At 45.4% G+C, this 26,276-nt stretch overlaps 3 protein-coding genes and 1 non-coding gene across 8 annotated transcripts in view; 2 read left to right on the top strand and 2 right to left on the bottom strand.

Moving 5' to 3' along the window:
* sgsm1a (small G protein signaling modulator 1a) overlaps nt 1–17,566 on the top strand; it is a 65,919-nt gene extending 48,353 nt beyond the window's left edge. For both annotated transcript variants that reach the window (XM_061817676.1, XM_061817677.1), the window contains 14 exons: nt 980–1,115; nt 6,073–6,202; nt 7,480–7,544; nt 9,251–9,396; nt 10,740–10,868; nt 10,955–11,137; nt 12,033–12,104; nt 12,293–13,276; nt 13,385–13,509; nt 13,671–13,753; nt 13,838–13,947; nt 14,070–14,166; nt 14,358–14,525; nt 15,892–17,566. In XM_061817676.1, coding sequence (XP_061673660.1) covers nt 980–1,115; nt 6,073–6,202; nt 7,480–7,544; nt 9,251–9,396; nt 10,740–10,868; nt 10,955–11,137; nt 12,033–12,104; nt 12,293–13,276; nt 13,385–13,509; nt 13,671–13,753; nt 13,838–13,947; nt 14,070–14,166; nt 14,358–14,525; nt 15,892–15,980 — 2,517 coding nt within the window. In that variant the 3' untranslated portion in view covers nt 15,981–17,566. The remainder of the gene's footprint in view (nt 1–979; nt 1,116–6,072; nt 6,203–7,479; nt 7,545–9,250; nt 9,397–10,739; nt 10,869–10,954; nt 11,138–12,032; nt 12,105–12,292; nt 13,277–13,384; nt 13,510–13,670; nt 13,754–13,837; nt 13,948–14,069; nt 14,167–14,357; nt 14,526–15,891) is intronic.
* Nucleotides 10,803–26,024, bottom strand: pxmp2 (peroxisomal membrane protein 2). 4 transcript variants are annotated; one of them, XM_061817683.1, is made up of 6 exons: nt 25,826–26,024; nt 25,560–25,682; nt 24,707–24,869; nt 23,329–23,448; nt 23,117–23,224; nt 10,803–10,848 (listed from the first exon to the last, which is right to left on the bottom strand). In XM_061817683.1, the coding sequence occupies exons 1-5, from the start codon at nt 25,933–25,935 to the stop codon at nt 23,156–23,158; spliced, it is 585 nt and encodes a 194-aa protein (XP_061673667.1). In that variant the 5' UTR covers nt 25,936–26,024; the 3' UTR covers nt 10,803–10,848; nt 23,117–23,155. The 4 variants fall into 4 exon arrangements, with proteins under 4 accessions (XP_061673667.1, XP_061673666.1, XP_061673665.1 ...); XM_061817682.1 differs by lacking the exon at nt 10,803–10,848 and adding an exon at nt 21,507–21,648; XM_061817681.1 differs by lacking the exon at nt 10,803–10,848 and adding an exon at nt 21,524–21,648 and having other exon boundaries at nt 23,109–23,224.
* On the bottom strand, nt 17,568–17,640 carry trnak-uuu (transfer RNA lysine (anticodon UUU)). The gene has a single exon. It is a non-coding gene; the product is annotated as a tRNA-Lys (tRNA).
* Nucleotides 18,065–22,050, top strand: gatc (glutamyl-tRNA amidotransferase subunit C). Its single transcript, XM_061817684.1, has 6 exons — nt 18,065–18,404; nt 18,472–18,522; nt 19,976–20,145; nt 20,251–20,354; nt 21,526–21,640; nt 21,717–22,050. The coding sequence occupies exons 1-5, from the start codon at nt 18,219–18,221 to the stop codon at nt 21,585–21,587; spliced, it is 573 nt and encodes a 190-aa protein (XP_061673668.1). The 5' UTR covers nt 18,065–18,218; the 3' UTR covers nt 21,588–21,640; nt 21,717–22,050.
* Nucleotides 26,025–26,276: the final 252 nt, after the last annotated feature.

Below are 26,276 nucleotides of genomic sequence, written 5' to 3'. Positions count from 1 at the left end.
AGACCACAGATGTGGACTCTTCGGCTTTGTTTTCGCTTCATGCACACATGATGAGCGTCTCTTTGTTTTATTGTGCGCGGCGTAAACAGAATAAAATAAAGCAACCCTGCTTGTTCGGCAAATATTAATAAGCATGGGCGTGCAGATGCTTTTAATCTTAAATTCAAAATATAAATGCGTTATTTCTTCTTCTGACGTTTGTAAATGTTGTCAAAGAGGTTTTCATTTGCTTGTCGTTATGAATCTTTTTTTTTTTTTAAGCAAACGTTCAACACCACTTAAATAAATCAACCAAACAATGCATCCGTCCATTTTTTGTGCCGCTTATCCTCATGAGGGTAACGCTGGAGCCTATCCCAGCTGTCAACGAGCACCCCGAACTGGTCGCCAGCCAATTGTAGCCCACATAGAGACAACCAGCCGCACTCCCACGAGAACACAGGTGTCAAACTCAAGGCCCAGGGGCCAGATGCGGCCCGCCGCATGATTTTATGTGGCCCTCGAAGGCAAATCATATGTATCAACTTCGGTGATCCATCCATCCATCCATTTTCCTTGCTGCTTATCCTCACAAGGGTCGCAGGGAGTGCTAGAGCCTATCCCAGCTGTCAACGGGTTGCCAGCCAATCGCAGGGCACATGGAGACAAACAGTCGCAGTCACAATCACACCTCGGGGCAATTTAGTGTCCAATTAATGTTGCATGTTGTTTGGGGTGTGGTAGGAAACCGGAGTGCCCACCCGGAGAAAACCCCCACAGAGAACATTCAAACCCCACGCAATATGAAGGGTCTGACAATTTAAGTTTTTGTGCTCACGTAGGATTTTAGCGCATTCCCCCCCGGTTCAAAAAATAGTAGATCTTGACGAAACGTCGCTTTAGCTATGAGATAACCATCATTGATGTCAGCCGAGACAAATGTACACACCTCAGTTTATTCGGTCACATCACTCTTGATGTTGTCGTTCGGTTGTCGCAGGGCAAAGTGTTCCCGAAGCTGAAGAAGCGGGTTCCTCAGGGATCTGGTTCTACAGACTCGGTCTCGGATAAGGAGGAGGACGAGGCCACAGACTACGTCTTCCGTATCCTCTTCCCGAACATCCTGTCCGAGTTTGGTGAGACCCCTTTATTTTTTCTCTCGTAAAGCATCTGTTTTCCTTTGTATTTTGTTCACGGGTTGAGTTCACTGAGAGGCACTGGAGGCCTTTTTATGACACCAAAATATGACGCGTTCTCTCGTTAGTTATTAGCGCTTGATTTTCGTTGACAGCACATTTGCGGTGGTGCGCAAATCCAGAATGCAAGGCTTGGTGCACGTTTGCCAATTTGGCAGAAGCTGGGCGTTACGGTGCAGCAGTTGAGGGAGCATCCTGGCAGAGTGACAATTTGGTGGCTGAAAATTGGGATAAATTTACAACTTCTCAGAACACGATTTGTGTGAATTTGATTGGAGCGCAGGCAGAAAGATACTGAGCGCCGCGGGCATATTTAAGCCGCCAGCAGTTATCATCAGCTCATTATGTATGGAGCTTGTGCACCTACGTCATCAAATCACATCACTGGCCAGAAGTGTCGGTCAAGCAAAGCAGTGCTCAATGCTAAGTCGGTTGTAGACGACTCGGAAATATGTCTTGTAGCACGTCGCCCAGAGTTTTCTCCGATACCGTTCACCTACGTCATCAAATCACGCGACTTTTGTTTACCTCGCCATATTGCCGGTCAAGCTCGACATTGCTTAATGCTAAGTCGGTTGGAGACGACACGGAAATATGTCTTGTAGCACGATGTCCGGAGTCTTGTCCGATGCCATCAGACTTTTAGAAGGTGATAATAAATGAAGGTACGTGGAAAAATTAGATACACTCGGCATAGAGGACCCGTATTTCATGCTGAAATTGATGTTTCACCGATAAGAAAGCGGACTGTTAATTCGCTTCCGCTTGACTTGGACAACTGGATCTACACGTGGATCTGGTGAGTAAGCCGTCGAGATTTACACGGAAAAGTTTGAAAGCATTCAAAAGTCTGGACGCATACGCTAGATCTGTTCTCAATCAAGAATAAATCCCACATAGTGATGGAGCCACTCAGATTTTTTCAATACAAATACCAATATTTAAATCAATGACTCCTAGTTTTACACAAACTCGGATTCATTAACCATTATTGTTAAAAAAAACAAAAAACACAGCGAGTCGGCTCCTCCATACACGGAAGCGAGTTGCGGCCACACATTTACCTACGTAAACCGCTGTGTGACCGACGGTTTTTCTTTTTTTAAATACGCATTGGACTCATTTGATAACAATGCCTATGAACAACAACATCAAAAAAGGTTTAAAAAGGGGTGAGGTTTACCAAAGTTTATCGTTTGGGCGCAACACGCTTCCGTGTACGTTGGAGACGACTCCCTGTAGTTTTTTTTTTTTAAATGCATTGTTCTTAAATGAACCAACTTTGCAATATAATAATATAAAATATATTATAAAATATAATAATAATTCCTACCTGAAACGAAGTGATCGCTATACAGTCGTGTGTATTTGATTGGGCACCATCGATTACGTTTAATTGCCGAAAATTCATCAATCCTTTCCGGTCTTTTCAGCTGCTATTCTATAGGATGACCTCTTTGAGTTTCTGTCTCGTCTGTTGTAACAACCAACAGCACAACAAGTCTCCGGCATTGTGAATATTCCGCTCCGGTTCAACGTCCCCCACACTGTCGCGCAGCTCTTTTTGACCGGCAATATGGCGCCGTGAAATTGGTGACGTCGCGTGCACGAGCTCTATACCTGCCGCTCACTAGCGGATGTGAGATTTACCGTCAAAAAACTGCAGCACATCAAAGTGGCTGGCCCTGACCTTGTGTCGCCATCCAGCATCAAAGTCTGCGTGGGCCACCTCGCTCCAGTTTTTGCAGTTAATCCTCGGAAGGATCTCTGGAAGTGTGGAAAGTAGCATCCTACTATCCAGTTTCAAACACTCCACCACCATCCCAGTCCCCGAGAAACCTGCAATCATGGGTCTGAATGACTTCAGCCCTGTCGCCTTGACATCTGTCCTCATGCAATCCTTTGAACACCTCGTACTCCGCCACCTCAAAAACGTCACAGGGACCCCTGTTAGACCCCCTGCAGTTTCCCTACCAAGCAAAGAGGTCTGGAGATGACTCTGTCAAGATGGGGCTGCACTTCATTAGAACCCCCTGAGGATTCTGTTTATGGAATTCAGTTCTTCTCCAAGCTTCTCCCACTCAGTGTATCGCCTGTAAGCTGTCAGTGGATTTACAGCTTCCTGACAGGCGGGGACAGCAGGTGAGTCTGGAGGACGCCCCCTCATCCACATGCACTATCAGCACCGGGGGCGCCCCAAGGATGCTTCCTCTTTCCGCTGCTTTTCTCTCCCCACACGAACGACTGGACCTCAACGCACCCGCCTGTCAAACTCTTCAAGTTTGCAGACGCCGCCGCAGTCATCAGCCTCAGCAAAGACGGGAACGGGTCTGCGCGTCGTCCGCTTCCGTTTGCGGTGACTTAGGTCGGCTGTAAACAGCCCGCCCACCAGCAGAGCCGTCCGCCTGTGCTCATCAGAATCAGAATCATATGTATTTATTTGTGAATTATTTTTGCCATGTAATAATGGAGTGAGATATTCATTAGTAGCTTCACTTTCAGTTGCTAAAGGTGATTCCTGTTTTCCTAGATTTGTTGTATTTGTAGCTCCATCCAGCCATCCATTTTCTTTCCCGCTTATCCTCACAAGGGTCGCGGGAAGTGCTGGAGCCTATCCCAGCTGTCAACGGGCAGGAGGCGGAGTACACCCTGAACTGGTCGCCAGCCAATCACAGGGCACATTGAGACAAACAGCCGCACTCACAATCACACCTAGAAGCAGTTTATCCATCCATCCATCCATCCATTTTCTTAGCTGCCTATCCTCATGAGGGTCCCGGGAGTGCTGGAGAAGGAAGGGTGCACCCTAAACTGGTTCCAGCCAATCGCATGGTAGATTGAGACAAACAGCCGCACTCACAATGGGGCAATTTATCCATCCATTTTCTTCACCGCTTATCCTCACGAGAGTTGCAGGGAGTGCTAAAGCCCCCTATCCCAGCTGTCAACGGGCAGAAGGAGGTCTACACCCTGAACTATACCCTAACTAACCCTAACACGGAGACAAACAGCCACACTCACAATCACACCTGTGGGCAATTTAAAACCGATGTTCCATGTTTTTGGAATGTGGGAGGAAACCGGAGTGTCCGGAGAAAACCCACGTAGGCACGGGGAGAACATGTAAACCCCACACAGGCGGGTCCGGGATTGAACCCGGGACCTCAGAACTGTGAGGCCAACGCTTTTCCAGCTGATCCACCGTGCCGCCTATTTGTAGCTCTGCAGTGAATATTTTTTTTCTTCTTTAAATGTGTACAGATTTTTCTTTTTTGATGACATTGTTTTTGATTAGAGATTTTGGAAAACTGCTGGAGGCCTGGGCCGATTTGCTCCGCCACCCCCTCGAAGCCGAGCTTCCCGCTCCCACAATGCAGCAATAAAAGTGTCACAACCGGACTTGCGCCGGCATCTTTAATTTGATCTGCTGCTTTCATTCCGGCATCCAATATTCTCCTGACCCGGCTTGCGCCTTGGGCCAAGCTCATTGATGTGTCCCGATAATAAAAACCTGGCTGACGGCATCCCGTCGCCTCGTCACAGCTTCCCTCACGCGTTACGACGACGCCAGCCTTCAATTAACCGGAGAATTGACGAGTGGTGGATTGATCAGAGGCGCTCGGCCGAGAAAGGCTTTTGCTTGCTCGAGCACCGTTTCTCCTTTTCTTGGGATGCAGTTATAGTGAAGAAAATAAGTATTTGAACACCCTGCTGTATTGCAAGTTCTCCCACTTAGAAATCATGGAGGGGTCTGAAATTTTCCTCGTAGGTGCGTGTCCACTGTGAGAGAGATCGTCTAAAAAGAAAAATCCATAAAGCACAATGTATGATTTTTTTTAAATGATTTATTTGTGTGATACAGCTGCAAATAAGTATTTGAACACCTGAGAAAACCAATGTTAATATTTGGTACAGTAGCCTTCGTTTGCAATTACAGAGGTCAAATCTTTCTTGTAACTGTTCACCAGGTTTGCACACACTGCAAGGGGGATTTTGGCCCACTCCTCCACACAGATCTTCTCGAGATCAGACGGGTTTCTGGGCTGTCGCTGAGAAAAACTGAGTTTCAGTTCCCTCCAAAGACTTTCTGTTGGGTTTAGGTCTGGAGACTGGCTAAGCCACGCCAGAACCTTGATATGCTTCTTACGGAGCCACTCCTCGGTTTTCCTGGCTGTGTGCTTCGGTCATCGTCATGTTGAAAGACCCAGCCACGACCCATCTTCAATGCTCTGACTGAGGGAAAGAGGTTGTTCCTCAAAATCTCACAATACATGCCCGCCGTCATCCTCTCCTTAATACAGTGCAATCGTCCTGTCCCATGTGGAGAAAAACACCCCTGAACCATGATGCTACCACCCCCATGCTTCACAGTAGGGATGGTGTTCTTGGGATGGAACTCATCATTCGTCTTCCTCCAAACACAGTTAGTGGAATTATGACCAAAAGTTCCATTTTGGTCTCATCTGACCACAAAAACTTCTCCCATGTCTCCTCTGTATCATCCAAATGGTCATTGGCAAACTTAAGACGGGCCTTGACATGTGCTGGTTTAGGCAGGGGAACCTTCCGTGCATGATTTCAAACCATGACCCGTGACGTCTTAGTGTATTACCAACAGTCACCTTGGAAACGGTCGTCCCAGCTCTTTTCAGGTCATTGAGAAATGATCCTCCACTTTGCAATGATTTATTGAAATTTGATGAAAGTATTTTTTTGAGGTGGTATTTGGTTTCAGAACCACTGATTTAGACTTTTGAAGATGTTCGTGCATCGAACAGCACAACACCGTCCGTCTAAGATGAAATCGTTCTCTCGTCTAACTGTTGACGCCCATGCAGAGGAAGCAATTACGCATTGACAGTGAGGATAATGACGCATGTGTGTGTGCCTTCGGCAGCGACTCCGCCAGACTTGATGGAGCAGACCTCGGCGATGTGGCACCCCACCCTCAGGAAGTCTTCGTGCTTGTCCTGCTCCCAGGGCAACCTCTCCGACGGCTCCGCGCCCAGAGGGTGCAACCAAGAGAGGTGAGAGAGTGAGAGATGATCGGATCACGATGGGATTTTGCTTTTCTTCAACCGATGAAGGTTTGATGATACACGGCCGTTGGCTGGCCACATTTGTACTTGAAGGCGAGAGACGACAGCAGGATGCCGCAATGGGCAGAAAAATGTGTGGCATTTTCCTCACTGACTTGAAAATGTTGCGAGAACCTCAACATCTTCATATCTGCCACAACCAGTTCTGCTTCCTGTTTCTTCATTGCCACCGTCTCTAATCCGCACATCATGGCCGGCCTCACCACTGTTTTATAAACTTTGCCCTTCATCAGAGCGGAGACTCTTCTGTCACATAGAACACCAGACACCTTCCGCCAACTGTTCCACTCCGCTTGGACCGGTTTCTTCACTTCCTTGCCACACTCACCATTTCTCTGTATTGTTGACCCCAAGTATTTGAAGTCATCCACCCTCGCTATCTCTTCTCCCTGGAGCTTCACTCTTCCTCCTCCGCCCCTCAGATTCACGCACATATGTTCTGTTTTACTTCGGCTAATCTTCATTCTATCCATCTTTCCAGTTGTTCCTCTGCATGCTCCCTGCTTTCACTACAGATCACAATATCATCTGCGAACCTCATGGTCCAAGGGGATTCCAGTCTAACCTCATCTGTCAGCCTATCCATTACTACCGCAAACAGGGAGGGGCTCGGCGCAGATCCCTGATGCAGTCCCACCTCCACCTTCAATTCTTCTGACACACCTACGGCACCTCTCACCGCTGTTCTGCCGCCCTCATACATGTCCTGTACTATTGTAACATATTTCTCCGCCACACCAGATATACGCATGCAGTACCACAGTTCCCCTCTTGGTACTCAGTCGTCGGCTTTCTCGAGTTCCACAAAGTCACAATGTAGCTTCTTCTGACCCTCTCTGTAGTTTTCCACGAGCATCCTCAAGGCAAATAATGCATCTGTGGTACCCTTTCTAGGCATGAAACCAGACTGTTGACCTGATTCTACCCTCCACTACTCTTTCCCATAACTTCATTGTGTGGCTCATCAACTTTATTCCTCGAACAAGCAACAAGAATAACAACAACTAGACAACTAGAATATGCTAATGAGATAAAATAGTAATTGGAATTACGTCAGGGCTTGATGTTTTCTATATGGAGGCTTGAGTTGCGTTCAAGAGACGCATTGTCCTCTGCCATCATGACAGCTTCATGTACAGTGTATCATTCTATTTTATGTAAACAGATGACAAGAGTTGCGATGTCGTGTTCTTGTTTCTCCTCAGGACTCCTCTCAAGCTGCTATGCGACAACATGAAGTATCAGATCATCTCGAGGGCATTTTACGGCTGTACGTGAAGCTTTTCGTTTCGATTCACCTTTTCCAACGGAATTGTGCGCCTGAAAAAAAAAGGATGTTAACACCGATAAAAGGCGGAGCGTTTCTTCTTATCATTGTACCGTAGGAGAAAGGAAAAAGAGGGATAAACAATGGTAAAAGGTCGTGAGGTCTGGGGAGGGGGGGGGTGGATTGTTTGAAGCACATATTACAAAGGAACAACGAGACAATGGATAAAATGTCGTGGACTCATCCAGAGGTGTCAAACTCATTTTTATCGCGGGCCACGTTGTAGTTATGGTTTCTGTCAGAGGGCCATTATGACTGAAACCACGAAAATCTTTAATTGACGCATCATGTCATTATCCGAGCCGCTTATCCTCACAAGGGTTGCGGGAAAGCTGGAGCCTATCCAGGCTAGCTTCGGGCGAAAGGCGGACTGTACCCGGAACTGGTCGCCGGTCAGTTGCAGGGCAGGTATCCACACCATCACTGGGCGGGAATCGATCCCACGCTGCCCGCACCAAAGGCAGGCGTGTGTACTACTACGCCGTCAGTGAGTCTTGACCCGTCATATTTACACATTAAATTTATCAACTAGTTTTTGAATCAGAAATCAATCAAGGGTAATGGGTTTTTCAACTATTTTTGATGTTTGGTAACTCAAAAATACTTGCAATATCTCAATGTCATCATTCATGATGTGGCAGTTTGAAGTTTTGGTTCAAATTCAAACAAAAATCACAGGAGTTGATACACATTATTTGCCTTTGCGGGCCACATAAAATCATGTGGCAGGCCGCATCTGACCCCCCGGGGCCTTGAGTTTGACACCAGTGGTCTCATCAGTCCTGATTGTTCCACAAAGACGTCGGGGTAAGAAAGAGAAAGAAAGAAATATACAGGAATGGCAGCCATGGTGTACTGGACCGGACTGTACAAGTTTGTCTAAGCCTGGGGGTGTCAAACTCATTTTTCTCGCGGGCCACATTGTTGTTCAGGTTTCCCTCAGAGGGCCGTTATGACTGTGGAACAAAAATATTTAATCATCTCATCATATTTACGTCATCAGTTTATGAACTAGTTTTGGAATCAGAAATCAAGGGTAAGGCGTTTTTCAACCATTCGCGTTTGGTAACACGAAAATGCTTGTAATATCTCAACTTGATCATTGATGATATATGAAAATTTGAAATTTTGGTACGGATTTTTTTACAAGAATCATGGAAATTGACACGCTAGATTTGGCTCCGGGGGCCGCATAAAATCACGCGGCGGGCCAGATCTGGTCTTCGATCCCGGACCCCGCCTGTGTGGAGTTTGCATGCTCTGCGATTGGCTGGCAACCAGTTCAGGGTGTACCCCGCCTCCTGCCCGTGACCCTCGTGAGGATTAGCGGCAAAAGAAAATGGATGGATGGATGGATATATAATATCAGTCCACGACGTTTTGTTTGTACAGCGTATAATCTGAAAGATTGTGGCCAAAACGTGGGTGCATTTTGCTATCCGAGGCCTGTTTTAAAAATATTAATTGTAGCTTTACTCTGTAACCCCCTCCAGGGCATCTAGCATGGAGCGTCATATATCATATTTGAATGCTATCACTATAATGCACAGTAACCCCCCCCCCGCCCACCTTGAAAGCATTGGTATCTTCATTTTAATCAACAAAAACCTGTGTGGGAGAATCGAATATTGTACTTTCTCATCAACCAGGGTTGGCATACTGCCGTCACCTGTCCACGGTGCGCACCCACCTCTCGGCGCTCGTCAATCACGCCATTGTGTCGCCCGACGTGCCGCGCGACGCGTACAAAGGACTCACCGCGGACGTGTGGCGGATGTTCCTGCAGGACTGCACCGTAAGCGTTGCCATGAGTTCCCCGTGAAGCACTCCTTCATGTACACGCACACAATAGGCCGCTAATTATGTCGCTCACATCATTAGTCTCTCAGCGGTGTGCAGGAAGCGTCGCTAATGGCTTTGTCAGTAGAAACTGATACAGTGGCGCTTGTCGATCTTCAGTGCGTGTTCCTGGCTTATGAAATTCAAACGCTATTCACACAGATGCCTTAATTTCCGGCCTACAGAGCGCACCGGATTATAAGGCTCACCGAGTTCATTTGTAAAGGAAATCCCATTTGGTACATACATAAGCCGCACCTGTGTATAAGCCACAAGTGCCCACATTGAAACCCCTGTTGAAATACAAGATATTTTCAAAGGAAGAGTTTTCAAAGTTTTAACACATTATCTTATCTTAACATAGAAACAACACAGTAGCACGAACATGGCTGGTTATAAAAACAAATATACCTGTTGAAAAAAAAAAACAACAACAATAAAAACAGCCGTGACAGCTACACTGTACCAACACAGCACCGCAGCACTAACAGAGCCAGTTAAAAAAAAAAAAAAAAAATTAAATCCATGAGACGCAGCAGTAAGACAGCAGAAACAGACTAGCACAGCGCTAACAGGGCTAGTTAAAAAAAAAAAAAAAAACATACCGGTAAAAATCAATGAGACGCGGCAGTAACACAGCAAAAACGTGCTAGCACAGCGCTAACAGGGCTGGTTAAAAAAAAAAAAACATGCTGGTAAAAATCACCGAGACATGGCAGTAACACAGTAGAATCACGCTAGCACAGCGCTAAAAGGGCCGATTTAAAAAAAAAAAAAAAAAAAAAAACAGTAAAAATCACTGAAATGCGGCAGTAACACAGCAGCAACACACTAGCACAGGGCTAACAGGGTCAGTTTATTAAAAAAAAAAAAAAAAACATACCGGTAAAAATCACTAAGCCATGGCAGCACCAACACGCTAGGAAACACTGCTAATGCTAGCGCACCCCTAACAGGGCCTTAAAAAAAAACATACCGGTAAAAATCACTGAGACACGGTAGTAACACCGTACTGCAGCGCTAACAGGGTAAAAGTTACTTCCACGGCACATATATTCCACCGGTCTCACTCTTACCTTTTCCGCTCGAGCGCCCCCTTGCGGCCGTTAGAAAGAATGCACAAATTAGCCGCATCACCGCACAAGCCGCAGGGTTGAAAGCGTGTGAAAAAAGTTGCGGCTTATCGGACGGAAATTACGTTAATCTTTTATTTTTGATGAATACAGTGCAAACTATGGAATCTGGTCACAGCTGTAGATGTCGACATAAATCGAACTCTTTCATTTAATTTACTCCCAGACTTATAAAGAGCAGGAGCTGCTTCGGTTGGTCTATTTCGGCGGCGTGGACCCTTCTCTCCGTAAGGAAGTGTGGCCATTTCTCCTGGGCCATTACCAATTTGGAATGTCTGAAACAGAAAGGCAGGAGGTGAGGAACTTTTCACAATGGAGGCTTTGTTTTTTTTCCCCTTCCCCGGAAACAAACACACACCCGCGCCGCATTTCTCACTGCAGGTGGACGAGCGAGTGCGAACGCGCTACCAGCAGACGATGCGCGAATGGCTCGGCTGCGAGGAGATCGTGCGGCGGCGGGAGAAGGAGCAGCACGCCGCGGCCTTAGCCAAGTGCTCCTCGGCGGCGAACGTGGACGGCACGAGTTCTAACATGCTCCATCGTGACTCAACTGTCAGCAATGAGGTGACGCGCCAACGCTAAGTCGCCTTTCGGGGTTACAAACGTTGGAACTTTATTCGTATTCAAAGTTAATCAGGATTCCTTTAAAAGTACAGCGACGCCTCGGTTCTCGATCACAGAAAACGGTTTGAGAAGTGATTTGTTCGAAAACCAAATCGATGTTTCCCATTAGAATGAATGGAAAAAGAAATAATGCGTTCCAGGCCTAAAAAATTTAGCTTTTTTAAAGCATTTTTTTAGCTTTTCATGATAATAAACTGCGTAGTAGGAATACATGTATAGTTTAAAGAATTTATATCATAAAATAATTGAAGAAATATATTTAGTTTTTGCTTAAAATGTATGCTTTAGTAGTAGAGTACGCTAGGCCAGGAGTGCATTGGCGTATCTGGAGCGACTCGGCCCCCAGCCTTTTAAACTTTTTTTTATTAATAAATTGCAGAACAAGTTCAAACAAGCAACTTGCCTTCTTTGGATCCATGATCGGGGGTTAATACGGTAGTCCTCACTACCGGGACACGTCTGCGCTATACAGAATAACAAAATTGCGCTGGTTACACCGCGCGCGTTATGTCATTTCTGGGTTTTTTGCCAGCGTGGGAATTCACAACAAAACGCGTCGTGGGTCAGCTGTTCTGGCCGCGCGCAATATGTTATTTCCGGGATTTGTCGGGGGCGTTCGAATATACCGATTTTCGTTTGAAAACAGACGCAAAAAAAATCTCAAAATTTTCATTCGAAAACCAATTTGTTCGAAAACGGGGACGTTCGAGAACCGAGGCTTTACTGTATTGCCGGATCTCGTGCTCCGGGAGGAGATGCCGTTTCAGAATTGGCAGTAAACGTGAGCATGAATGTCATCCAACGATATCTTGGCCCCATTGTCTTTATCTCCCAGTCCCGGTCCTCACAGAGTTCTGACAGGCAAAGTCTGGCTCGTCTGCAGAGTGACTCCAGCAGCAGCACGCAGGTATCACGCTCATCGCGTTGCAAAATCTTCTCGTTTACTGTACTTCAAGTGACCATGAAACAAGAATAAACGGGAAGTTGTGCAAGGCGTTTTTCAACCGCATCCCTCCACTCTCTCCCTGCTAGTTCTTCACATCATCCCATCCCTTCCCCTGGAGTAGAATGCTTCCTTTTGGCTTGTTGTTGCAGGTGTTTGAGTCTGTGGAAGAAGTGGAGCAGATCGAGACAGAACCCAAGACCGAAGAAACCAAGCAGGTGCCAAAGATGACCAACGGGGCTCTCCAGAACGGCCCAAGTTCTCCCGACTCCGGGCATCCCTCTTCCCGCAACTTCTCAGTTACTTCCGGCATGTCGGACGGCTCGCTGAGCACAGAGGACAGCGCCGCACCTGAGGCTGCCCCGAGGGCTTCGGCCAAACCTCCTCAGGATGCGGCTCTGACCGAACAGGGCAAACAGGAAAAACCAAACGTGACCAAGACCGGTGCACTAGATGTACTGGAAGAATCCAGCAACTCCGAGGATCCCAAAGTAGAGGAGGGTCAGTGTGAAGGTGGTGCCTCAGTAGATATTCAAGCAAGCAAAGTGCCTGACAAAGATTGTACGATGGTGCCAGGAACATGTCCAGAATCCCAGGACCAAGCTGAGCAAAGACTGAAAAATGAAAGCCCAAAGAAAACTGCAGGAGAGTGTCAGAGCGAATGGTCCAAAGCGGAAGACAAATCCAGCCAAGGTGGGGCATCGCAAGAGGTGAGAGGAGAAGCTGCCGTCCAAAATCCCAGAACACCTGAACTTGACAAGAAACTGAATTTATCAGCGGACACTCGGGTGTCGAGAGCGAGAGAAGCCTACTGTGCCTCCCAGAAGGCAGAAGCTCAGGTCCTGACCGAATCTGACGAGTCTCCCTCGGCGATAGAGATGGAGGAGATTCCCAAAGTCAACGTTTCAATGGTTCCCTGGAGCAGGAAGGCTCGCTGCGAGCCCTTGTCTTCCTCTGAGGAGTACACGGACAGCAGACCCGAGCGGGGGCAGGAAAAGCCCAGTCCGGAAGGAACAGAGTCCATGATGTCCGAGGAGCCAGAGATGGAGAGCTTCTACCCTCACTTTGAGTCTGTGGACGGATGTGCAGACACAGCCGACGCCAGCTCACGACAATCTGCCTCGGGGGCGTTCTCCGTACGTACCGTCCTTGCCCGAGAAACGTAGACTAATCATCCTCTCCACTCCGAGTCTACGGACCACCCAGTGAGTTCACGCAAATGTTTCTCGTTCTGGTTCTTCCAGCAAGAGCTTTTGGACTTGTACACGTTGAACTTGCACCGCATCGAGAAGGACGTCCAGCGTTGCGACCGGAACTACTGGTACTTCACTCCTGCCAACCTGGAAAAGCTCCGCAACGTCATGTGCAGGTATGGCAGCGACACAACCGAGCGCGGATGCTGCAAATTGCTACGACCTAGCTCAGTCCAAAACCATGTTCAGGGCTGTTTTTCAACTCCTAAAATTGTCTTCCTCCGACTCGAACGATGTCGATGCTGTTTGGACAACTTTCTCGGTCGTGCGTTTGCAGCTACGTGTGGAGGCACCTCGACATCGGATACGTGCAGGGCATGTGCGACCTGTTGGCCCCGCTTCTCGTCATCCTGGATGACGGTGAGTCTCCTCGTTCCGTAGTCTCTTCTCTCCCCCGGTCTGCTTTCCCGGTCGCACCATTGTTTTCATCTCGCTCTGTCGCAGAGGCCTTGGCCTTCAGCTGTTTCACAGAGCTCATGAAGAGGATGAATCAAAACTTTCCGCACGGAGGAGCCATGGATACGCACTTTGCCAACATGCGCTCTCTGATCCAAGTAAGTCTGGAATTGGATCAATTCAGACCACACGTGTTTAACTAGCCGTGTTCCAGCACCGACTCCCGTCATTATTTCCCCCTTTGTTCATCCGCCTTGATCCGCTGCTTTCCATACGCTAGATCCTGGACTCCGAGCTATTTGAGCTGATGCACCAAAACGGAGATTACACGCACTTCTACTTCTGCTACCGCTGGTTCCTCCTAGACTTCAAGCGAGGTAAACACGACAGAGTCTGCGCCAATTAGAGGAGCGAGAGGTGTCCAGAAGCCACGTTTGGTCTTGTAAGCCTGACGTGCTTGATTAACAAAACGTCGAACGCAACTCCCAGTGGAAAAACATCCACGTCGATTACAAATTCGTGGATTTGTTCGGCTAACTTCTACGGCCCTGTGTGGTCTCGTTGGCAGAACTGGTCTACGATGACGTCTTTGCGGTCTGGGAGACCATCTGGGCGGCCAAGTTTGCTTCCTCTAGTCACTTTGTCCTCTTCATCGCTTTGGCGCTGGTGGAGATCTACAGGGACATCATCCTGGAAAACAACATGGACTTCACCGAAATTATCAAGTTTTTCAACGGTAAAACGCAACCCTTTACGGCTGTTTCCGGGAATGTCGCCGTGATCACGTTTCATCGGCAAATTCTCCTTGCAGGCACGTTACATCGCCCCCACCACTTTTGACATATGCTATTGTGCGCTTTTGATCGGTTGCTTCTTCATATTTTTCTCTTCCCGGCATTCTAACACAAGTTGACTAAGATACTAAGAATCTGATGGATCAGCTCTAAAGTTCACAGTTCTAAGGTCCCGGGTTCAATCCCGGACCCGCCTGTGTGGAGTTTGCATGTCCTCCCCGTGACCTGCGTGGGTTTCCTCCGGGCCCTCCGGTTTCCTCCCACATCCCAAAAACATGCAACATTAATTGGACACTTTAAATTGCCCCTAGGTGTGATTGTGAGTGCGAATGTTTATCTCAATGTACCCTGCGATTGGCTGGCGACCACTTCAGGCTGTGCCCCGCCTCCTGCCCGTTGACAGCTGGGATAGGCTCCGGCACTCCCCGCGACCCTTGTGAGGGTAAGCGTCTAAGAAAATAGATGGATGACATGTTTTCTGTCAACGCCTCCTTTGGCTTTCCCAACCTTGAATATTGCCATTGATCTCCACGTTTTGTTAAACCCCCAGACTTTTTGAATCACACACTTTTGATTCAGTACTGTAATTCCCGGCCTAGAAAGCGCACCTGGTTACAAGCCTCACCGAGTACATTTGTAAAGGAAATACCATTTGGTACATACAGACGCTGCAGCTGTGCAAAAAACGCAAGTGCCCACATTGAAACACGAGAAAGACTGTACACAGAGTTTAGCGCTAGCTAGCGGCATTAGCGTTAGCACTAGCGTTAGCACGGCACTAGCGTTAGCGGTAGCGTTAGCATTAGCACCGCGCTAGTTAACAGGGCCAGTAAAGATAAAACTTACGGGTAAATATCACTGGGACACGCCAGTAACACAGCAGCAACAAGCTAGTACAGCGCTAATGCTAGCACAGTGCTAACACTGCCGTTAAACGTCACTTCCTACACATATATTCCAGTCTTATTCTTACCTTTTCCGCTTGAGTGCCCCCTTGCGGCCGTTGGAAAAAAAAATGCACAAATTAGCCGCATGACCGCATAAGCCGCAGGGTTGAAAGCGTGTGAAAAATGTCGCGGCTTGTAGGCCGGAAATTACGGTACTTTAATTTCTTGACTGCATCCTACTGCCTTAGTAAATTCTAATTTGAATCATTTTGGGCTCTAGGAAGTGCCTTGCTATTGACCGATTATCCACGCAGGCCAGTTTATGGATGAAAAAAATTAAAAAGTTGCATTTGACACAAATCCGCTGGTCGAATCCGCAATTAGTAATGAGCACGATCTTGTTTTTTTTTTGTTTTCCCAGAGATGGCCGAGCATCACAACATCAAGCAGATTTTGACATTGGCAAGAGATCTGGTGTACAAGGTCCAGATGCTGATCGAGAACAAGTGATCGTGATGTCCGTCTTCTTTTTCCCTTCCAAAAAAATGTAATCATCTGTAGCAGTACACACACACACACACATCACCGCACATGCATTTTATCATCTTACAAAAAAAAATGCCTTCGCCATTATTGACCGAGCCTCAACGACCGCGCGCTCCTCCGTGTCATTTGTGTCGTCTATGATAATATTCTGCTTTATCGAGTAATCGTCAGTATCTGCAAATACACGCTGTGTTTTATGTCAAACCTCAAAGTGTCTGATGTTCATCAAAACAGTCTTCAATCAAGCTTAGTTTGCATATTTCAAAACGAAATAGATAATAGATAAGATGAATTCAAACTATTTTGAAATTGCCAGTTATTTATGAATACTGTCGCTTAAACAATGTTTACATGATTAAAATGGAAACTTTCCCCACTTTTTCTCCTCATGTGAAGGAATGAATGAATGAATTTTATTTTTACGATTAAAATTTATTTAGCGCGGCGTACCACATAAGTGATTTTATATCGACAGTGTTTCCGATATCTGAGCTGCCTTCCTGCCTCGCTACGTGTAAATTGTGCTAATTGTGAGATTATTATTTGTTAAATTATAGTCTCATGTTTGAAAATTCATGTTTCAGAGTCATCCATTTTATTGCTGTTTGTTTTTTTTTTTTTTTAATCAGATTTTTATTTTGTACATTTTACCACATGGATTTTTGTATTGTCAGTTTTGTTTCATTTGCAGAAATTCTATAATTTATATTATATTGGTTAATAACAGAACGGTAATGTTTTTGTTTTTTTATGTGACCAATTGCATTGCAAATGAAAGATACTCGTCGCTGCTTGTGAATTATTTTTTAATGTTGTTTGCAAAAACAAAAAAATGTACTGGAAAAGTAGCTGCTTTTATGATGATGATGATGATGACAAATATTTACAATATCTGCTTTTCACCATTCAATTAATGCTCATAATTTCCCAAATGTCAAGCTTGCTATTTATTGCTTGTGTGCGACTGCGGTAAAATGGATTATATTGATGTTTCTTTGTGACTGCTAACCGATGTTGTCAGCAAGCCTGCTTTAATTTATTCCCCATCATGTTTTTCCTTTTTATTATTATTATTATTATTATTTATTCGCCTTTTCACTCAGATGTTGCTATTTTGGTAAAACTGGTATTTTTATTTTGTGCCAAGTTCTAACCTGTATTGTAAAACAAATTATATTCTGAGAGCTCATATATAATATATATATATTAAATGGTATATGTTATTGTAACATCAGAGGAATCATCTATTATTGACGCTGATACACTCAACACTGCCAAATAAAGATGTTTTCTCTGCGATACGTTGCATTTCGAGGATATACGGGAATATGGCCGACCGTTTTGTGATGATAAAATAAATGACCAATTCATACACAATCGGTTGCAGACGTTCGTGTTTCCTAAAAAGAGCTGCGATGATGCAACTGTCATATTGCTCTGTTAATGCATACATGGGAATATTCGTCACTAGGAATGCGGTGACGTGTTATGAAATCCACTGGGATCTAACTAAAAAAAAAAATAATGATCGGATTTTTGTCAAAAGAGCAACGCCCGAACAGGGACTTGAACCCTGGACCCTCAGATTAAAAGTCTGATGCTCTACCGACTGAGCTATCCGGGCCCTGCTTGGGGAGGATACAGATGTCAATAAATACCTTACTACGGAACATCGTCGTGGTGTCTGTTTTTTATGTTTCTTATGTGATGATTTGAAAATCAATTTTATTTTTTAAATATGTGGGGGCAGAGGAAACTGTTTTTGGCAAAGGATGGAAAATATAGAGACGCGTTTCTTTAGTTTCATAACTGGTAGCACCGGTTTTCGGTGACACGTGGGCAATATATCAACGTCGAAATACTCGAAATAATACATATATATATATAGCCCTTAAATAATTTCAAAAGAAAAAACAAAAAACACAAAAACATTTAATACGGTACTGCATAGATATATCACGACTTGATTTAAAAAAAAAAAAGCAAGTCCTTTTTTCTAGTACTTTACGGGTACTGAACGATCTTGCTTCGGTGTCGTCTTTGTATTGCGCATGCGCATATCCTGCTTTTACGTGAGACCTCGCCATTTTGAAAAACTTTTTTTTTGCTGGTCATTTTATTGGTCGTTTTCAACGATGGCCTTGCTCTGGAAATACGACGCATTTTAAAGGCAGGATATTTTGCAATTTTGTGTGGCTAACAATGCTAAACTGCGTCGCTTTCGGACGAACGTGGCGCAAAGTGTCACATAAAGTCACTTCCGCCCAATGTTGTTTTTCGAAAAATGGCTACTGGGGGTCAAGTCTCGAGCGCGTAAGGAGATGTTGTCGCCGCTGTCCGGTTGCTAACGGGACGCGTGAATCCAGTTCCCAGCCACACAACTCGAAGGTAAATCGACGGGATGGAGGTGAAGCCATATTGCAGGTCAACGAGGTTCTCTTTGTTTTGTTTGGAGGTGCCGGCAGCTGCAACCTGGGAGCCGATAGCAGAGGACCAGCTGCCCCCGGTATACTGTCACCTTCTTACCTTTTCTGTACCGAGAAGTATAGAAAATCAATTACTACAGAAAAATAGCAATAGAAGAGTATCCCACCATTCGGTTGATGTAATATGAACAAAATAATTCACAAAAATTATATTTGATTTATGAAAAAGTAGCCGTGAACAGTGAGATACTCAAGACTAATTTAGACGTATTAACTAATAAGTAACTTCTGGTTTATTGTCTTTTAATTGGAATATCAATGTCAAAACAACATTATTATAAAATGGCAATTAGCAAAAAAAAAAAAAAAATTTGTGCATAAATGAATTTCAACCCATTCATGGGCAGGGAGGCAATTTTTTTGCCTTATTGAGATAAAAGTCTCCTAACAGGCCACAATCAAGGAAAAACTTCTTTTTCGTTTCTGGTTAAATTATATGATAACTTTAATAATTTATAATCTCATCCCAAAAATATAACTGCAAACTTTGACCAATGAGTTATCCTCTCCCGATACCAAATTCTGGCTTCAGATTAAAACACTTAAAGTTTTTTATATACTGAAGGATATAATGCGTGAAAATCATGATGTCCCAAAAATGGGACGCTGCCCACGAATGTTTTTTTTAAATATAAAATAATGAACCGCAACGATCGAGAAAGGGTAATCAATTCTGCACTGCAACCGTATGATTACAGCATCCACCCAAAAAAGTTGCACATTTGACAGTTTATGATTTTAAAACAGGCATTGTTGTTAGCTAACGTAGCTGTTCTTATTTTGTAGTCCGGAAGGTAAACGTCACGTGAGCACTGTGGAAGTAAATAAGTACCGCCGGGATTTGAATTTTGAAATGCCACAGAAAAGAGGATTTGAATTTGAAATATAAAAGTGATCGCATTTTCAATGGTTGTATTTCAGTGTAAATTTTCAGTGTTAACAATTCAACTGGCGACAATTCGCTGTCTGAAATTCAACCGTCAGAACGCCCGGCCAATCGCAGTTACGCTTTCTTAGTCACGTGAAGTCACTTACTAAAGAAAGCGTAACTGGATTGGGTGGGTGTTCGGTTCTGACCCGAAGTGACCCTGTCTGTTGCCACAGACGGTGAATTTTAGACAACGAATTGTAGGCGATTGAATTAACATTGAAATGTTCCACTGTGACCACTTTCCCTTTCAAATTCATATCTCGGTGGCACTTATTTACTTCCATAGACCACACGGCCCCATTTGATTGGTGAAATGGAGTCAAAGGTCACCAGTGGTTACGTTGGGAAACAAGTGAGAGCACTTGTTTGAAAGACTATAAAGATTTATTTTTTTTGTAGGCTGTTGTGATGTGATGGAATTAAACTAGCCCCTGACGTTCATATATATATTTTTTTTCTTCAATAATATAACATCTTACAAACAAACAGGGTCGCATTCGGCCTTGAGTCGAACGAAATTGTCACCGGTTTTTGTTTTCCAGCCGACACGAGTCGCGGCCGACCTGGTGGACAAACTTGAGCGCTTGGCCTTGGTGGACTTCCGCACCAAAGAGGGCGTGGCCTGTTTGGAGGAGGCCATCCGATTCGCGGACCAGCTTCACGTCGTCGACACCGCGGGAGTGGAGCCGATGGATTCGGTTCTGGAGGACAGGTGAACGTTGCTCACGTGGGTTAAATGTTATTTACGGGGTAGCGCAACTCCAGTTTTTCAACACTTGACGCTCGTCTGGGTGTCCTTTTTGTTCTGCACATTCAGGGTTTTATATTTGAGAGATGACACGGTGATGGAAGGCAACCACGCAGAAGAACTTCTGCAGCTCCCCAAGAACACAGTGGAAGATTATTACGTGGCTCCACCAGGTTCACGACATTTGCGACGACAAGAAAGTACCGTAATTTCCGGCCTACAGGGCGCACCTGATTATAAGCCTGGCCCAGTACATTTGTAAACGAAATACCGTTTGGTACATCCATAAGCTGCACTTATGTAAAAGCCGGGATATTTACAAAGAAAGACTGTACACACGAGTTTTAGATTTAATACATTACATTAGCTTAGCTTAACATAACAACAACACGGTAGCACGAACAAGGCTGGTTAAAAAAAAAAAAAAAAAAAAAAAAACAGCCACGGCAGCTACACAGTAGCATCACGGTAGCATGGCGCTAACAGGGCTGGTTTAAAAAAAAAAAAACCACCTAAATCACTGAGACGCTGCAGTAACACGGCAGCAACAAGCTAGTACAGTACTAACGCTAGCACGGTACTAACAGCGGCGTTTTAAAAAAACACCTAAATCACTGAGAAACGGCAGTAACACAACAGCAACAAGCTAGTACGGTACTAATAGCTAACAGGGCCGATTTAAAAAAAAAAAAAAAACTGGTAAAAATCACTGAGACATGACAGTAACACAGCAGCAACAAACTAGCGCAACGCAAATGCTAGCACAGTACTAACAGGGACAGTATAAAAAAACATACATAAATCACTGAGACGCTGCAGTAACACGGCAGCAACAGGCTAGTACGGTACTAACAGCTAAGCTTGTACTAACAGCTAACAGTGCCGGTTAAAAAAAAATATATATATACCGGTAAAAATCAACGAGACATGGCAGCAACAACCTAGTGCGGCTCTAACACTAACACGGTACTAACAGGGACGGTTTGAAAAAAAAAAAAAAAACATACCTAAATCACTGAGACACAGCAGTAACACAGCAGCAAGAAGCTAGCGCGGCGCTAACACTAGCATGGTACTAACAGAGCCGCGTAAAAATAAACATACCGGTAAAAGTCACTTCCTCGGCACATATATTCCACCGGTGTCACTCTTTACCTTTTCCGCTCAAGTGCCCCCTTGCGGCCGTTAGAAAAAATGTCACAAATAGCCGCATCGCATAAGCCGCAGGGCAGAAAACCTATGGAAAAAAAGTTGCGGTTTATAGGCCGGAAATGACGGTATTTGTTTCGGTCCGTCTAAAAAAAAAAAAAAATGCTGCTGATGTGAGAACTTGTTTCGCCACAGGAAATATTCCGTTACCAAAGCGGGAGGAGCGGGCTGCCATGTTGAAACACTCCGACTTCTGACCTCTTGGAACGTGGTTTTCATATCGAGGACGAAGGTCATCGTCACAAGGCAGGTCGCATCCTTGAGCCAAATGACACAATTATTGTGGAGAGCAATTTTGAAGGCATAAATATGAAACTTTCAGGCAGTAACGGTCGCTATGTTGACTGGGACGTCCCAAACCACTACGGGGTGTCCTGAGGACACCGTGAAGGTGCTCAAAAACCTAAACGAGACCAAGATGGGAATCTCCGCTCATACCTAGAAGAAGCTGACGTTGGCGGGCAGTTTTGAGCACCGTCGACGTGACCTTTCACCTGGGAGGAGGCCGATGAAGAACCACCTGCGCGTTGGTTAGCTTGACTGCACTGTTTTGTTTTGTTTTTTTAATATAATATTGTATGTGCTGGTGTATTCAAAGTCAACAAATGAGACCGTTATACTCAAATTGTATTTTTTACAAATACATGATGATCTTATGCAGCTCACGTGTTCATTTGCATTTGGCAGATCTTTGTTACATTTTAAACGTGTGCAAAAACCGGGCAAATCCCCACATTACCGTAATTTCCGGCCTATAAGTTGCGACTTTTTTCACATTCTTTCAACCCTCCAGTAAAAAAAAAAAAAAAACTTTCTTTCGGCTTGTCCTGTTAGGGGTCGTCACAGTGTGACATCTCAGATGAATGCTCATATTTGTTTGGCACTTTATTTTTTTTTTTTAATACACACCGCATGCCCTTCTTGACGCAACCCCTCAGGGAGTCGAACTCACAACCCTTTGTTTACCAAACCAATGCTCTAACCACTGAGCTATGGGGCCTCCCTTTCAACCCTGGGGTGATGTGGCCAATTTGTTTCTTTTTTTCTAATGGGCACCTGAGCGGAAAAGGTAAGAGTGAGACTGGTGGAAAATATGTGCCGAGGAAGTGACTTTTACCGGTATGTTTATTTTTAAGCGCCCCTGTTAGCGCTACGCTAGCGTGAGCGGTGTGGTCGCGTCTTGCTGCTGTGTTACTGCCGTGTCTGACTGATTTTTACCGGTATGTTTTTTTTTTTTTAACCATCCATTAGCACCGCGCTAGCATGTTGCTGCTGTGTTACTGCCGTGTCTCAGTGATTTGGGTTTTAGTTAGTGCTGTGCTACCGTGTTGCTACTGTGTAGCTGCCGTGGCTTTTTTTTTTTTTTACCTGTACGTTTTGTTTTTTTTACATCCCTTGTTCATGCTACTGTGTTCTTGCTATGTTAAGCTAAGCTAAGCTAAGGTATTAAAACTTTGAAAACTCTTTGTAATTATCTCATGTTTCAATGTGGGCACTTGCGGCTTTTACACGGGCACGGCTTATGTATGTACCAAATGGTATTTCCTTTACAAATGTACCGGGTGAGTCTTATAATCAGGTGCGCTCTGTAGGCCGGAAATGACGGTAAATCACAGTGTTAAAGTCATCGTGCAAAGCGAGAATTATTTCTCCACGTCGGCACACTGCCGGACAGATGGCAGCAGAACTCGACATTTTCCGGGCGCTCGCAATCATACCGACTCACTCCGCAGATTGTTTTCCCGGCTTGAAATCTTGGGACGTTTCACTTTCTCACCGTCGCGAGGTAAGCGTACCAAAATAAGGCGATGGTGTTGGCGAATAGCACTCGGAACTGGAAAAACACATCAAACAAAAGATTTGGCACAAAGCAGAGAGAGAGAGAGAGAGAGAGAGAGAGATGGCGCAACTGGGCAACGTGCCAGTCGGAATACCAACCTCAACAGGCACAAAGTTGACGTTGATGAACTGGAAAGGAGTCCAAACTTTCCAGTTCATCTTCAAAGCGGTCCAGTAACTTCCTTTAATCTTCTTTAAAAAGTCATTCAACCCTTTCGCCTGAAAATAGATGATTGAAAATTATCTATCTGTAGCACAGGTGTCAAACTCAAGGCCGGGGGGGCCAGATCCGGCCCGCCGCGTGATTTTATGTGGCCCCGCAAAGGCAAATCATATCAGTTTTCATGATTTTTTGTTCAAATCTGTATCAAAATTTAAAATTGCATTTTTGTGTTACCAAACGACAATATTTAAAAAAAAAAAACATTACTCTCGATTTCTGATTCCAAAACTAGTTCATAAATTTCAGATGTGAATTTGATGTGGTGGTTAGTGATTTTTATGGTTTCACAGTCATAACGATGCTCTGAGGGGAACCCTAAGTAAAATTTGGCGTGCGACAAAAATGAGTTTGACACCCCTGATCGATAGGATTGAACGTTGCACTGGTTGTGGCTATACCAACCCATCCATCCATTTTCTTTGCAGCTTATCCTCACGAGGGTCACGGGGAGCGCTGGAGCCTATCCCAGCTGTGGCATGAGGCAGGGTACACCCTGTACCGGTTGCCAGCCAATCGCAGGGCACATAGAGACAGAAGATAGCCACACTCACAATCACACCTACGGGCAATTTAGAGTGTCCAATTAATGTTGTGTGTTTTTGGGGGGTGGGAGGAAACCGGAGTGCCCCGAAGAAACACACGCAGGCCGGGATCGAACCCGGGTCCTCAGAACTGTGAGGCCAACGCTTCATCAGCTGATCCACCATGCCGCCGCTATGCCAACCCATTAAACCCAAAACTAATTTTAGAAACCATAACTATTCTGATTTTGAAACTTGCTTGTAAGAAGACCAATTCTCATTAAGTAACCCTGGTCAATTAATGAGTGGTCAATTTTTTTCCCCCATTTTCTTTACCGCTTATCCACACGAGGGTCGCAGGGAGTGCCGGAGCCTATCCCAGCTGTCAACGGGCAGGAGGCAGGGTACCCCCTGAACTGGTCGCCAGCCAATCGCAGGGCACATGGAGACAAACAGCCGCACTCACAATCACGCCTACGGGCAATTTAGAGTGTCCAATTAATGTTGCGTGTTTTTTGGGATGTGGGAGGAAACCGGAGTGCCCCCCCGGAGAAAAGCCACGCAGGCACGGGGAGAACACGCAAACTCCACACAGGCGAGGCCGGGATCGAACCCGGGACCTCAGAACTGTGAGGCCAACGCTTTACCGTGCCGCCTTAACCAGCGGTACTGATGAATAAGAAATCGACTACATTGGTTTTACCGAGCGGTCCGATCCGTCCCAGCGACTGACCTCCAGGATGTTCATAACCAAGAAGAAAATCATCAGGAAGCCGGGAGCAAAAAGGAGCCGATCCAACAGCAGACGTTTGAGCGCGCAGTACGACTCCGTCGCCGGCATCCACGTCTCCATCAGATGGTAAAAGTAATGGCTGAGCGGTCCAGTCACCAACAACCTGCAAACCACACAACAGATTGATATATATATATATATATATTTTTTTTTTATTGGCCGCTATAATTCATAGTCATCGATACCACTTTTCCTCGCTATAAAAACAAACAACCGTTCACTCGAGAGAGAAAAACCCGCACAAACGCGAGGAAAACATGCAAACTCCAGAGAGTCAACCTTTCAGATCTCGTTGCCCGGCTTGTTGCACTGACGGTGGAACAAAATTTGGAAATAATTATGGTCTAATTATTTATGTCACAAAAATTGTACTTAAACAGATGCTTGCAGACTTTTTATATTCACTCTAAGTAAGTAAAAATAAAAGGCTGTGTGTAAAATGTCTATCCGTTCATTTTCTTTAGCGCTTAACCTCACGAGGGTTAGCCTATCCCAGCTGTCAACGGGCAGGAGGCGGGGCACACCCTGAACTGGTCGCCAGCCGATCGCTGGGCACATCGAGACAAACAGTCGCACTCCCAATCACACCTACGAGCAATTTAGAGCGTCCAGCTAATGTTGCATGTTTTTGGGATGTGGGAGGAAACCGGAGAGCCCACCCGGAGAAAGCCCACGCAGGCACGGGGGAGAACATGCAAACTCCACACGGGCGGGTCCGGGATCGAACCCGGGACCTCAGAACTGTGAGGCCAACGCTTTCGATCTGCGCCACCTTGTCTGTAAAAAGTCTCACCCAAAAATGGCGAAGCGTGCAGCTCCAGCTGTGTCAATCCCTTGGCCGCAAGCATCACTTTGGGATTTCTTTCTTGCCTCCAAAATCTGAGAAAGAAAATTTCCCAAGGCCGACAGGATGCCGCTGAAAACAGCAAGGACAAACGACACGAGCTGAGAACACGCAGACGTAAAAGGAATTTATGAAAATATCGATAAAAACACATTTCGACAGCTGGCTGAACCCCAGCAAAAGCAAACGTGTCAAAAAAGTCCACCCTCACGAACCTTGTGACGGATTTCGTCACGATTGGATATTTCTTCAGGAGAAAAAGATACCGATGAAGTAAACGATAGTGAATCGACACGTCCCGGAGCGGCGCGCTTCGCACGGGCATTGTCACGCGAATTTGAAAACAATTTAAACACTAAACATGGTTCCGAACTTCGCTGGAGAAGAACTTCTTCAAACGCTTCCGGTCGACGTCGTCGCATCATCACCGGGGTCTTTACGTCATCACATGCGACAAGAAGCGTTCACGCTACGGAAGTAGATTGGTGCCACCGAGACGTGAATTTGAAAAGGATTTGCATTTGAAACGTGAAGTGAAATGTGCTGTCAGAAATTCAATAATTCAAATTAGTTGGTAAAATTCTTCCGTAATTACCTTTTTCATGGAGAAACACTGACTCTACAAAAAAGACTGGATAGGGCGTAGATTGGTTGAAGCCAGTGCGC

The sequence above is a fragment of the Syngnathoides biaculeatus genome, chromosome 4 (assembly GCF_019802595.1).
Source record: "Syngnathoides biaculeatus isolate LvHL_M chromosome 4, ASM1980259v1, whole genome shotgun sequence".
NCBI classification, from domain to species: domain Eukaryota; kingdom Metazoa; phylum Chordata; class Actinopteri; order Syngnathiformes; family Syngnathidae; genus Syngnathoides; species Syngnathoides biaculeatus.
The sequence above is the reverse complement of the archived record's forward strand: the minus strand, read 5'-3'. Positions and strand labels throughout refer to the sequence as shown.